The sequence below is a fragment of the Aulostomus chinensis genome, chromosome 24, assembly GCF_037954235.1.
Source record: "Aulostomus chinensis isolate RoL2024-O1b breed Wild chromosome 24, RoL_Achi_v1.0, whole genome shotgun sequence".
In the NCBI taxonomy this organism is placed as follows: Eukaryota; Metazoa; Chordata; class Actinopteri; order Syngnathiformes; family Aulostomidae; genus Aulostomus; species Aulostomus chinensis.
The window spans coordinates 17,145,001-17,159,498 of NC_141343.1; the positions used below are offsets into that span (position 1 = coordinate 17,145,001).

General features: G+C 43.9%; 1 protein-coding gene across 1 annotated transcript in view; it reads left to right on the top strand.

Annotated features, from left to right (window-relative positions):
- Positions 1 to 3,250, top strand: part of LOC147238987 (ephrin type-B receptor 4b-like) — a 21,683-nt gene extending 18,433 nt beyond the window's left edge. Inside the window, exons 18-21 of the mRNA XM_086198121.1 lie at positions 1 to 100; positions 216 to 409; positions 1,172 to 1,330; positions 1,428 to 3,250. Of these exons, the coding sequence (XP_086054247.1) occupies positions 1 to 100; positions 216 to 409; positions 1,172 to 1,330; positions 1,428 to 1,533 (559 nt within the window). The 3' untranslated portion in view covers positions 1,534 to 3,250. The remainder of the gene's footprint in view (positions 101 to 215; positions 410 to 1,171; positions 1,331 to 1,427) is intronic.
- The last annotated feature ends 11,248 nt before the right edge of the window (positions 3,251 to 14,498 follow it).

The following is a 14,498-nucleotide window of genomic DNA, read 5'->3' on the forward strand; positions in this document are numbered from 1 at the left end:
GAAGTTCACATCAGCCAGCGATACGTGGAGTTATGGCATCGTCATGTGGGAGGTGATGTCATATGGAGAGCGACCATACTGGGATATGAGCAACCAGGACGTGAGAAAATGTTTTCATTAAGTAACTCCTGTTCTGTTTAGCCTCTACTCAGCTGGCGTGTAGACTAGCTTTATGCCAAATTAGAAATTAATGAAAGACTTCCTGTGTCCGTCAGGTGATCAACGCCATCGAGCAGGACTACCGACTGCCGCCGCCACCAGAGTGCCCCGCCTCCCTGCACTCACTCATGCTGGACTGCTGGCAGAAGGAGCGAGCCAATCGACCGAGGTTCTGTGATGTGGTGGCGGCGCTTGATAGGCTGATCCGAAACCCCGCCTCCCTGAAGGTGACACACCCAGAAGGACCCAGGTGAGGCTGCTCTGTTCTATGCAGACGACTGTCGAATGAACGTCATGAGGTTAACGGTCCAGAACAACGTCAGCTGGTGGACGCAGCGTTCAAACACAAGAAATCTGACATGGGTGTAGGATTCTGATGATTATTGATGATATATTGATATAATATTGATGATTTATATATTCATATTTCGTATTTAATATGTCTTTATTCACACTTTTTCACTTTGTTCCTGGTTTCCTGAGAATTTCTCTGCTAATATCCTGGTCAATTCCTTGGGCTTTTTTACTAATTTCTTGCTAATTTTCAGACAAAACAAAAAGATTGATATTTGTAACAACGTATGGATGTTTGAGTATCAGACGAGGGTCGCTGCTGCAGCTTCCCATGATGCATTGTTGGAGTCCAACATTCAGCCTACATTCAGAGAGACTTTGATTGGCAGCTGTGGAATGTAATTTATGCAGCAGCTGCTGGGGTTCAAGGGTTAAAGGTCAGAGTCTGCCGTGGAGACAAAGACAAACACACACCCTGGGGGCGGGGCTTGTGAGCTAGCCAGCTGTGGGATTGACAGATTTTATACAGAAGGAATGTTTACATGAGCAGGTGCAGAGGAGGCGACATTCCTGCATTAAAACCCCGAATGAAGTAATTTCCTGTTTGTCCGTTGGAACTCACGGACCTGCACGCGTCTCCTCACGTCCTCTCTGTGTCCTTGTGTCTCTTTATGTCTCCTCATGTCCCTTCGTGTCTCCTCATGTCTCTGTCCTGCAGTCTGTCCCAGCCCCTGTTGGACCAGCGCGTCCCCCCTCCTCTCTCGGCCTGTGGTTCGGTCTCTGAGTGGCTTCGAGCCATCAAGATGGAGCGATATGAGCAGAGCTTCCTGCAGGCCGGGTTCACCAGCCTGGACATCGTCTCTCAGCTCAACACCGAGTAAGAAGGAACAAGCACGCAGAGATTTGATTATTCTAATGTTCTCAAACAAAAGTTTGGAAGTTCATTCAAATGTCGTGTGTTTCTGTATCCATAGAGACCTGCTCAGAGTGGGTGTGACCCTTGCTGGCCACCAGAAGAAAATCCTCTCCTCCATCCAGACGCTCAGGATACACAAAGCCCCACCCACCATGGCCTACTGACCAGTCAGAGCTGTGACCTTCCAAAAAGCTCAGGATGATGACAAGCCCCACCCACTCAACACTCATCCAATCAGGACCTGTTTGGACCAGAGGGACTCCACCTCCCGATGCTTGGTCCTCTGTACTCCGTACAATTTGGCTCGGCACAATCTCGCGATTTAAACCAATCAGGACAGAGTTAACGTGAAGCTTTAAGCTAGCGGCTAGCTGCTACAGGTGCCAGATAACATCAACCAACCGCTGTTCAGGGACCCATCCTGCTCGGGCCTGATAGGCTGCTGGGTCTGAGATGGGATTAAAAAACACCAATCTGTACAAGAAGTATCAGTGGATATCATTGTCATTGCTAAGCACCGCCCACTGGCTGAGTTGCCAGAGTGGAACGCTTCATTATCATTAGATGGAGGGTTAAAGGTTGTCAACTGTCTCTGATTGGACACAGGTTCCCCAGGTTCTGCTCGATGACCTCAGATGTTCCCTCTGTCCTGTCAGGGATCTTCAGTGGTGTCATCATGGTGGAGTAGTTTAACAGACAGCGTGTTCCTCTGCGTCAGTGTGGATCTATTCCTTCGCAGGATTCATGTTGCGATGCATTGGCATGGTTCAGGGCTTCATAAAGGGTACGGCTCAGGACCGAGGATCTCTGCAACCTGAAGTACCAGGGAAGTGCCACGGAGACGTTTCACTACCATCGGCGTCATCACGGTCCTGCTAGCTTCTTTGGCTTAGTTAGCAGTGCAGCTAGCAGCTGGACGCTTGATGATGTCACAGAACATGAGATCGGATCACTTCTGGGCAGTACCAGGGGCAGCATCAGGCGCTGTACCAGGGGCAGCACCAGGCGCAGCACCAGGCGCAGCACCAGGCGCAGCACCAGGGGCAGCACCAGGGGCAGCACCAGGGGGCATTAAAGGGCTGGAGTCAACACTGGGCGCTCACAGCGTCCTCATGGATGAGGCCTCGTCTCTGCAACTGGACAAAATTCTTTCAAAATAACAAATTAAACATTGTGTCAGACTGATTGAGGCCAAGTTGGCGCCTCTGGTGAGAAAAATCCCAGGATTCCTCTGAAAACCCTTGTAAGAGAGTCTTGGATAACTTTGAGAACACTGCCTACGCCTTTAAAGGACCATACTAGAACATCGGAATTACTGTGAGTTCCCTGGAACATTGGGAGACCTTCCAGAGGCCTTTTTGGGAATATTCACACAGCACAACTCTGGAGTTTTTTATGTGTGTTTGGTGCCTGTTGTCAGTTCACTTCAGGTGCTTTTGTAATTTCTAGGTGTATTTTCTTGAGCCTGGGTCCTCAGACGTTCCCACTCTGAGGATCTAGAACCATTTAAACCCTCATGTGACGCTTGAGTTGAATGCTTTAATATGGAACCCTGAGACAAGTGGAGCTAACAGGTTTTGGTCCAACATTACTATTACTTTCACTTTCTGGACAACAAAACGCTGCTGAGACAGACGTCAGGTCTGAGTACTGAACCAGAACCATGGGACCTGTTGGACTGTAGAACTCCAGATAGTTTTGTATTTTAGCACTTTTTGTACTTGATAAGCGGCCATGATCATGTTTGTAGTTAAAAAACAACATGTTTATACTAAATGTACTTTTCAAGAAAAAAAAATGAGAAAAACTAAAGAAGTGTCTGTTATTTGATAGACGGGAACCAGAATGAAGCAAACCTGTGACGACCAGGAGGCTACAAAATAAAACACCCCAAAACATACAGTTGCCTAACTTCGATGGTCAGTCCAACCACAAAATGGCTCGACAGGCAGAGTTTCTATGGCAACCACTGCCTGATGACTTCAGACGACACTGGACCACTTGATCTTCAGTGAACCCAAGTTGACCACTCTGGTCTGGATCGGTCCCATGTTGCAAACCCGACCTTGATACTGGAACTAAAGAACAGAAAGTAGTGTATATAAGACTAGTTAACTGTTTAAAGTACTATATACGAGCTCAGTGTAAATTAGTCCAGACTAGTTAACTGTTTAAAGTACTATATACGAGCTCAGTGCAAATTAGTCCAGACTAGTTAACTGTTTAAAGTACTATATACGAGCTCAGTGTAAATTAGTCCAGACTAGTTAACTGTTTAAAGTACTGTATACGAGCTCAGTGGAAATTAGTCCAGACTAGTTAACTGTTTAAATTACTGTATACGAGCTCAGTGCAAATTAGTCCAGACTAGTTAACTGTTTAAAGTACTATATACGAGCTCAGTGCAAATTAGTCCAGACTAGTTAACTGTTTAAAGTACTATATACGAGCTCAGTGCAAATTAGTCCAGACTAGTTAACTGTTTAAAGTACTGTATACGAGCTCAGTGCAAATTAGTCCAGACTAGTTAACTGTTTAAAATACTGTATATGAGCTCAGTGTAAATTAGTCCAGACTAGTTAACTGTTTAAAGTACTATATACGAGCTCAGTGTAAATTAGTCCAGACTAGTTAACTGTTTAAAGTACTATATACGAGCTCAGTGTAAATTAGTCCAGACTAGTTAACTGTTTAAAGTACTATATACGAGCTCAGTGTAAATTAGTCCAGACTAGTTAACTGTTTAAAGTACTATATACGAGCTCAGTGTAAATTAGTCCAGACTAGTTAACTGTTTAAAGTACTATATACGAGGTCAGTGTAAATTAGTCCAGACTAGTTAACTGTTTAAAGTACTATATACGAGCTCAGTGTAAATTAGTCCAGACTAGTTAACTGTTTAAAGTACTATATACGAGCTCAGTGCAAATTAGTCCAGACTAGTTAACTGTTTAAAGTACTATATACGAGCTCAGTGCAAATTAGTCCAGACTAGTTAACTGTTTAAAGTACTATATACGAGCTCAGTGCAAATTAGTCCAGACTAGTTTACTGTTTACAGTACTATATACGAGCTCAGTGCAAATTAGTCCAGACTAGTTAACTGTTTAAAGTACTATATACGAGCTCAGTGCAAATTAGTCCAGACTAGTTAACTGTTTAAAGTACTATATACGAGCTCAGTGCAAATTAGTCCAGACTAGTTAACTGTTTAAAGTACTATATACGAGCTCAGTGCAAATTAGTCCAGACTAGTTTACTGTTTACAGTACTATATACGAGCTCAGTGCAAATTAGTCCAGACTAGTTAACTGTTTAAAGTACTATATACGAGCTCAGTGGAAATTAGTCCAGACTAGTTAACTGTTTAAAGTACTATATACGAGCTCAGTGGAAATTAGTCCAGACTAGTTAACTGTTTAAAGTACTATATACGAGCTCAGTGCAAATTAGTCGGACTAATTTATATAGTTATCCATCTGAAGTAAAGTAGTATAGTTAAGTAGCTCACTGTGAACTAGTTCAAGCTAGCTTCCTGCAGAATGAACCAGCAGTTGCCGTGGTGATACACTCCACAGGCAGTTCACTGAACTATTGTTAGCATGAGTGAGACGAGGCTGGGTTTGAACCACAGTCCTGAGGTCCGTTTCACAAAGCAGGTTCATCAAACCCTGAGTTTAATCCTAGTCTCCGAGTTGATCTCCCCTAAGATTGAAAACTCGGAGTAGGTTCACCTGCGGTGAAGCGATCACCAGAACTCTAAAAAGACAGCATAAATGGAGCCCCGATTCACCATGGCGACGGAGAAGCGGAGAGCTTCGTTTTTCACGTCAGTGGAGTTGGAAATCTTGATGCGATCATGTGAAGAGTTCCACCACGCGTTAAAAAGAAGCTGCTAAAGAGAGAGAGATGGCGTGGAGGAACACTGCTGCTCGGGTCAATGCGAGATTTGAATGTAGTCCTTTGGAGTCATGATCGTGACGGAGGAAGCTGCCTCCATGTAGCCATTAGTTTATATGGTTTAGATGCAAGAGGAACGCACTTGGCAGCAACTGAAGATGAAGCAGAAACCATGATGCACACAGTCAGACCATCTCAGGGGTACCCAGGTTCTGCACTGTCAATTCAATACTAAGTGGCTGTTTGACTGTACAGTCGTTGTTTCATCCCCAACATCATGAAGGTTTCAGACACAAACGTCCTCATTGACATCATGTTGTTAAATAATGAAGGCTATTGAAACTAACAGACTTCTGCTCAGCCAACAGAAAGAAGGGAGATGCCCATAAAACGGGTGGTGGCCCAGCAGCACCACCTCTAACAGAGGCACCAGGGTGTAGGAAGGCCAGTGGCTGAGGGAGTTCATCCTTAGAACCCAACCCCCAAGTCACCAGTGCCTTCATAAAATGTAATATGGCTTGAGATATATACATCTCTATCTATCTATCTATCTATCTATCTATCTATCTATCTATCTATCTATCTATCTATCTATCTATCATCTATCTATCTATCTATCTATCATCTATCTATCTATCTATCTATCATCTATCTATCATCTATAGATCTCTCTCTCTGTCTCTCTCTCTCTCTCTATATATATATCTCTATATATATCTATATATATATATATCTATATATAGATGTATATAGAGATATATATCTCTATATATAGAGATATATATCTCTATATATAGAGATATATATCTCTATATATAGAGATATATATCTATATATAGATATATATAGATATATATCTCTATATATAGAGATATATATCTCTATATATAGAGATATATATCTCTATATATAGAGATATATATCTCTATATACATCTATATATAGATATATCTATAGATATCTATATATATAGATATCTATATATATAGATATCTATATATATATCTATATATAGATATATCTATATATAGATATATCTATATCTATCTATCTATCTATCTATCTATCTATATATATATATAGATGTATATAGAGATATATATCTATATAGATATATCTATATATACATATATCTATATAAATATATCTATATCTATCTATCTATCTATCTATATATATATAGATGTATATAGAGATATATATCTATATAGATATATCTATATATACATATATCTATATAGATATATCTATATAGATATATGTATATATAGATATATCTATATATACATATATCTATATAGATATATCTATATCTATCTATCTATCTATCTATATATATATATATAGATGTATATAGAGATATATATCTATATATATAGATATCTATATATATATAGATATCTATATATAGATATATCTATAGATATATCGATATAGATATATGTATATATAGATATATCTATATCTATCTATCTATCTATCTATCTATATATATATAGATGTATATAGAGATATATATCTATATATATAGATATAGATATAATACGTGAGAGCATGACTACGACTGGTGATGCTGCAAATGAAAGGATGGAGGAGGTTGTGTATGTAGACGATGGACTGATGTCAAACGGTCCTGACGTCTATGCGCAGTCTGATCTCCATCTCCAGACGAATATTTAATTCTGCGCAGCAGTGCTGCACCTTCATCCACGGGATCGTCAAGAAAAGGACCTGCCATGTTAGTTGAGACAGCGAGAAACTCGAGGTTCATTGACAAAAACCTGGTCCTGACCATGTTAGCTTCATAGCGTCTGTTACTGCGGTAACTGACCGAGAGCTGAAGTTACCGCTGTCTGTGTAACAGGCTGGAGTGAACCCTCTTTCTGGTTTGAGTGACCTCCCTTTGTGAAACGGAAAACTCTGAGTTTTCCTTCTTTCAGGGTTCGTAGACCAGTTTTCACTAAACCTGCTTTGTGAAACGGACCCCTGATCAGAGAACCGTCACCATAGCAGCCTTTTCTCATCAACACCTGTGTTGAGGTCAGAGGTCAGAGCAGCTTCAATATGCACCTGTGTGTCTGCTTTAACTGCACTTGTGGGGCCCGACAGAGGTTTCGTGTTGGATCCACAACTGGAAACGACTTTTTGATGCGAAGAGGGAGGCGAATGAATGGAGGGACATTGGGTCCTCTTATAGATAGAAACATGGTGTGTGTGTCTGTGTCTCTGTGTGTGTATGCATGTGTGCGCCTGTTTGATTGACAGTCAGTGTAACCGGAGACAGCACAAACATTCGACTGAAGACTGAAACAGAAACAGACATTTGGTTCCATCGCAGCCGAGGAGAAACCCTCCAGCAGCTGAAGCTTCCAAGAGGACAAAGAAGAGCACAATGAGGTGTCCCCTCCTGGCCTGTACAGTTCTCATCAGACCCTCGAAATGTTGTCTTCCGTGTGTCAGAGCTTCCACCTCCTTCAGGCTCCAGCCTCCTTTGAAGGGAGGACATCAGTAGGAACCCAACTCTGTCCGTTTTTTCCGACTGTCTGATCACACTCTTGTTTCTTCTGCTTGCCATTTCTTCTGGAATACAAATTATTTGCTATCAGTATTTTTTTCCAGCAAGTTCTCTTCATTCAATTTGATTTCATTATCAACCGCAAAAAAACAAACATCAGAACCAAGAAAGTACCCCAAATTGTTGGGAAAGCATTTTTAAAAACTGTGAAATGATCTTTTTAAAGGTCGGACGAGTGACGCTGCACCAGGTGTCTTGTGTTAAGGTGGACATGTACATGTGACGTGTGTCCACCCTTGGTGTGCCTGTTTTAGAACCTGTCCCGTCCTGGGACAGTTCAGGAATGTCAACGAAGACTTAAACACCGAGAGGGAACACAAGAATACAGCTGTGGAGTCCTCAGAATTTAGTTTCGTGTTTAGTTTCGTAAACACAACTCCTTCATTGGTTTCACCCTCAGCTCAGGCTCCGCCCCTCCAGGAAGTGTCCCTGCTGACAGACAGGAACAAACATCCTGTAAAAATGACGAGTCTCTGATGAGAGAGGTCTGACGAGACGTCTTTGATGGATGAGATCCGAAACAATCTGCTCTTAAACACAACGACCGCACATCCATGTGGCACGGCGGCAACGGCGGCGGCTCAGGTCACATGACTAGATTCTGTTTGACACAAACGACTTCCAGACACAGCAACTGAAGCAACTGAAGGACGTGAACGAGTCTTAACTTGATCAGTTCCAGCTGTGTGTGTGTGTGTGTGTGTGTGTGTGTGTGTGTGTGTGTGTGTGTGTGATCCATAGGAAGGAACATTTCGACATGTTATTTCACTTTAATGAGCACATTGTTGGCAGAGACGCAGAGAAACGAAAAACCAGAAGAGTCGTGTTTCATTTGAGGCACGTGTGTCTCTCTATCTCTGTGAGGACCGGATCAAATTCAAACCACCCAAGTGAGGACGCGTAGAGACAGGGACACATGTAGGTCTGTCCTCACTTCCTGCGATGCTTCCACAGATCCGTTTCAGGGTTCAGACCTGGTTTTTGATGTTGGTTCAAATCCAGTTTAGGGTCTGGGGCTGTTTTATGTCCATGAATGTCCTCACAACAACTGAAATACAGCACTGTTGAGTGTGTTTGATTTATGTGTGTTTTAAAATACGTGACCCAAAGACCTTGTGGGACCTCCTCAAGAGAGCAGACCAAGACCTCCAGGCACCTCCTCATGGGACTAGTCCAAGACCTCTGGAACCTTTTCAATGACCCAGTCCAAGACTTACTGGGACCTCGTAAAGGAACCGGTCCTAGAACTCCAGGATCTCCTCAAGAATCTAGTTCAAGCCTTCTAGGGATCTCTTCATGGAACTCGTTGAAGACCATTTGGAACCCCTTGAAAGAACCAGTCCAAGACTTCTGTGACTTTCTCAAGGAGCTTGTCTGGGACCTCCCAGAACCAGTTGAACCCATTCTCTCAACTCTCCTTATTACCAGCAGGTTTCAGCTCGGGACCCTACTTCCTCCTTCAGCCCCACAACCGCAGTTAAGCTTTTGACAACATCCACAACACCTGAGCCGAACTCAATCGAGAAAACCTACATTTTCAAAGTTGTTTGCTTGTCATTTTGCCAAAGACGGAAAAACCACAGATTATGAGATCAAGAACAAGTTCCCGTCTTCGGGCTGTTGCTTCGGCGTCGTTGTGAAACGTTGATCATGATGAGGTCACGGTGGTGGGGGGGGGGGGGGGGGCAGCAGCCGTCAGGCAGCCGTCAGGCAGCCGTCAGGCAGCCGCAACATCCGACCTGCAGGTGAGGGTCCACTAACAAGAAGAATTGAAAAGGTAAAGAAACAGGAAATAAAAGTGTGTGTGTGTGTGTGTGTGTGTGTGTGTGTGTGTGTGTGTTTGTGTGTCAGACCAACATGTCCCTGCTGTCTCCACACGTCCTCCTAAACAACAGTCCTCTTGTAGAAGCCACTTCCTGCAGGGGAAAGGAGGCCTTTGTCAGTTTCCCAATGAGAATGTTCTCAAGCACCCTTGGGACTTTTTCCAGGACCAAGGATGCCAAGGCCATTGACAATGTCTTCAAAAACCACTGATCCTCCAGTCAAGACCAGTCGACATATCACAGGTGGCTCCCTGGAAACTCCTCAATGATCCCTGCATCTTCTCAAGGACCCGTCAAACCCTCTTGAGGACCCCTTAGACCTTCTCATTAACTCAAAGGGTGGAAAAATGACCCTGGAGGACCCTTGTGCAAATTAATGCTGTTTCAAGGACTGGATGTCTCTCCAAGGACCGATGAAACAACAAAGACAGACCAGAAATCTTCAAGCACCCACAGACCCCTCTGATGGACCCCAAACCCTCCTCAATGACCCTCAAGACCCACTCAAGGGTCCCTTGGACTTACATAAGTCACCAATAAAGCCTTGCTGAGGAGCTCCTGTAAAATCTCCCAAGACTTGAATAAATACCTTGAAGACCCCCCTGTGACCTTGAAAGTCCTTGAAGAGCTTCTGTAATGTCCTTAGGCTCCCTTATAATACACACACACACACACACACACACACACACACACACACACACACACACACAGGTCTGTTTTTGAAGAAGAGACAGAGACCTGTTGCTAAGGTAATGATCATGCCCGCCAATCATCAGGTGATCCATCAGCTGATAGGGTGACACCTCATTGACCTTGAAATGACCCTTTGGACACACACACACACACACTGCCGGCCACATCTGTGTGTGTTGTGTTGTGTTGTGTGTGAGTGTCTATTCTTTAGTGAGGCTCCTTAAATGACTCAGACCCTGAATGTGCCACACATAACAGCTGTTAAACGATGTGTTCAGTGTCTCAACTCTTCATTGAGTTGATCCTGACAACACAATCAACTTTTTATAAAACAACAGTAACCACACACACACACACACGGTTTACAGCACAATCCAGAAATATGGTGACATGGTGTTGTGAGTATCCATCTTCTACCAGGCAACGTTGGAAGAGAGTGATGTTATGAACTCAATCCAGCTGCTGTCTCACCCCCGCCCCCCCAGCCGCCCCCCAGCCGCCCCCCAGCCGCCCCCCAGCCGCCCCCCAGCTCAGTTGGATATTAAAGCCTTCCAGCTTCTTCTACTGCATTCCAGCCATCCTTTCTGACTCAGGTGACCTAGTTCTTGTTGAATGGTTCAAAGTAGAAACAGTTCATGTTAGCATGCTAGTGCCGATTAGCTCATCAATTTGTCACCAAAATAGTGCATGTTTAGGTGTCCGCATGTTGGCTTACGCATTATGAGTGCATTATTAGCTTGTTAGTTTGTTGGCCAGTTAGAGCATGTTAGCAGTTACATGAGTTTGCATTTGTGTGTATGAATATGATGTTATTTTTATAGTTTAGCATGTCTGTGTATGCTAAAATGTTAGCATGAAATGATATGTTAGCTTTTGTGTGCATAAATATGCTAGTTTTACATCAGTGTATGTTAAGATGTTGGCATGGTATATTAACATGTCAGAGTATGTTTGTATGTTGGTGAATATTACTTTTTTTAGCATGTTAGTGTATGTTGTCATTATATCATTGTAGATTAAGTTGTTGCCATGGTATGTTAGCATATTGGTGTGTGTTAGCATGGGAGTGTGATAGAATGTTAGTTTATCTTAGCCTGCTGGTGTAAATTAGCTTGCTAGTGTCTTGGTATGTTGGTGTGTGTTAGCATGTTGTTATATGTTGGCATGTTAGTGTCCGTTAGGTTTTCCTGCCTCTCATACGGAACATCTGGATCACATCTCCTTACATGTTTCATATTCACATCAGGAGCTGAATCTGTGTGTGTGTGTGTGTGTGTGTGTGTGTGTGTGTGTGTGTGTGTGTGTGTGTGTGTGTGTGTGTGTGTGTGTTGGGGGTATTTGAAGGTTCATTTAGTTGTGATGGCCATGCTTTGGGGGCTGGGGAATGCATTATGTCAATGAGGGGTCCTCAGAAACACAGTAAGACAAGGATGTGTGTGTGAGACCTGACAATCTGGTTTCTATAAAGAACACTCGGAGCGTTCGGAGCCGATAAGATTTCAGCTGCAAATATTTGATCGCTTCTCTTCTCCTCTGTGTTCAACTTCGGTTCTTTGTTGCCACAAACGTGCAAGAGTCAGATTTTGAACGCTAGCGTGGATCTCTGTCTTTAATTCACCAAAAAGCTAACGGCGACCCGCTACGACCTCCCAGCATTTGATCCCTCAGCTCAAACACTCCAGGCTGGTTTGACCTCTGGATCCAGACATCAGAGACCAGGAGCTCCAAACACTTTGACCACCACGAATCCCCACAAACATTCCTGAGGTTCATGAGCTCAACCTGCTCAGCTTCACAGTGACAGAACGTTAGCATGCTGCTGAGCGCCCGATAGCAATATCTCCTGTTAGACAGGACTAGCGAGCATGTTAGCATTGGTGTTAATGTTAGCTCATTAACACACATAAGCACATAAGTGCATGCTAACAAAGCGTGAGTGTGTTTTTGCGTGTTCGATTATTGTCAAGATTCGTCCCCTGCAGGGCGTCTGTGTCACGTGGCGTTGAGACTTTCTGTGTTAGCATGATTTAATTTTGGACGCCACCAACACAAACCAACCTGATCTTTAGTTGTTTCTCTGCTGTAACCACATCCTGACCTTTGACCTCTCTCCCAAATGTCCACCACACCTTTAGATTTGAGAGGGTGCCTCTGTGATTTGCCTTTACACTGTATGTGAGAACAAGAGGATGAGGTCAAAGGTCACGGCTGATTTTAGCTCATTTCATTGGCCAGTTGAGACAGGGAAAAGAGTGCGTGTGCGTGTGTGCGTGTGTGTGTGTGTGTGCACGCATAGGTTTGGCAGAGCTTTCAGGAACGCACACACCGCAGGGAAATTCCAACACACATACACACACACATACACACACCCATACACACACACACACACACATACACACAAACGCATAGAAAATATGCTGGATTCAGTGTGTCACATATTATTGTTGGCCGGTGTGTGTGTGTGGTGTGTTTAATGATCTGTTGGACAAAAGGAGTTGAAAAGTGCAAAAACACACAGAGTACCATTGAGTGTGCGTGTGTGTGCGTGTGTGTGCACGTGTGTGCGCGTGTGTGTGCGTGTGTGTGCGCGTGTGTGTGTGTTGCAGTCCTAGCAGATTTGAAGAACATCTGTTGAACACATGTAAACCGAGAAATGACTTTAGCTGCTGTTTGTCTCTGAGCTGTCAATCACAGTCTGACTCCTCCCATCACAATCGAGGGGGCGGGGCTAAACCCTGACGCTATCTTGTGTTATTTTTCCAAATTTTCTGCATACTTTTAATGTTTTATGTCAATTCACATGCCGGTTTTTTTGGGCTTCACTGGTATTTGTCACTTCTTTCCTCTTTACACTTCGACACGGCTGCTCGGTGTCTACTTGGAACGTTTCCAAGACGGAGTTTAGCTTTGATGCTCGCCAGACAGAAACGACGTCAGAGATGTAACCCTAGAACTGGGCGAGCGTTTGATGCAAGGAAGACGACGTGCTCACTCAGCAGGAGGCGCTAATGCACGTAACCGTTAGTAACGTAACAGAAGTAGAAAAGGAAGATGGAGGAGACGTCGGCCATATTGACCCGTCAAAGGGGGAGGAGTTTAAGGCACTGGGCCGTGGAGGAATGGTTGTCAGTACTTTAGAACTTCGGAGTACATTTAAGAACCTGTACTTTTACTTGAGTAACAGGTTCAGTCGGTCGGGTGGCTTCAAGGTCAGAGAAATGACCTCATGACCAGAGGATCGCTGGTTCGATCCCCAGGCCCGGCAGGGAAGAGGAGAAGCAGCTTGTACTTGTACTGCAGACAATACCTCAGGGAAACCTGTCGTCTTCTCTTTGAACCCTCAAGGTCATGTGACCATGTCTCTGCAGTCACATGACCACAATGAACCCAGAAGGTGGGAGGTAACGGGATCGAGCTCCGTACCGGCTCTGATCCGCTCTGGAAAGTTTCTCTTAGAACCTCGGACTGTCGCTCACGCGCGCACGCGTGTGTGTGTGTGTGTGTGTGTGTGTGTGTGTGTTTGTTTCAGGTACTCCTTATGTTGTGGGGACATCAGACTGTTTACACATAGGAGAAAGGTACCTTTTCAGTCTTCATGGCAACGGGATTGAAGTTGAGACCCCGACACCCTCGTGTGACCTTCGACCTCTCAGCAGCAGCATTAGGAGGCTCCGCTTCCTCTTCCTGTCAGCTCCTCCCTGACTTCCTGTCTGTCTCGCCTTGTGCCTGTTGGCCTCTGATTGGCCGAACTGGCCTGCATGCCACATTCCAGCAGCAGTTCAGACAGGAAGTGATGTCATTTACTGTCCCTTGACCCTGCAGGTGACTTCCTACATTTCCCATGATGCTTTTCAGCTCAGAGACGTCCAGTCAGTTGCAACTGTAAAACAACTACTTGAACATCTTCTGGTTTCTTTTGCTCCACAAAATCAAGAAATCAAACCCAAAACCGTTGACGTCCAAACAACGACGACGACGACGTTCGTCCTTCGTCTTTCTTTAAGATTTTGTGACGTTTTCCAAAATTAAAAACCAAGAGAATTTAGAGAATCGTGATTAGCAGCATGCAAAATATTTTGTTTTAGGTTCATCAGTAAGAAAATAGAAGACGTGCCCAAAAATGGCAAAGAAAACTCAA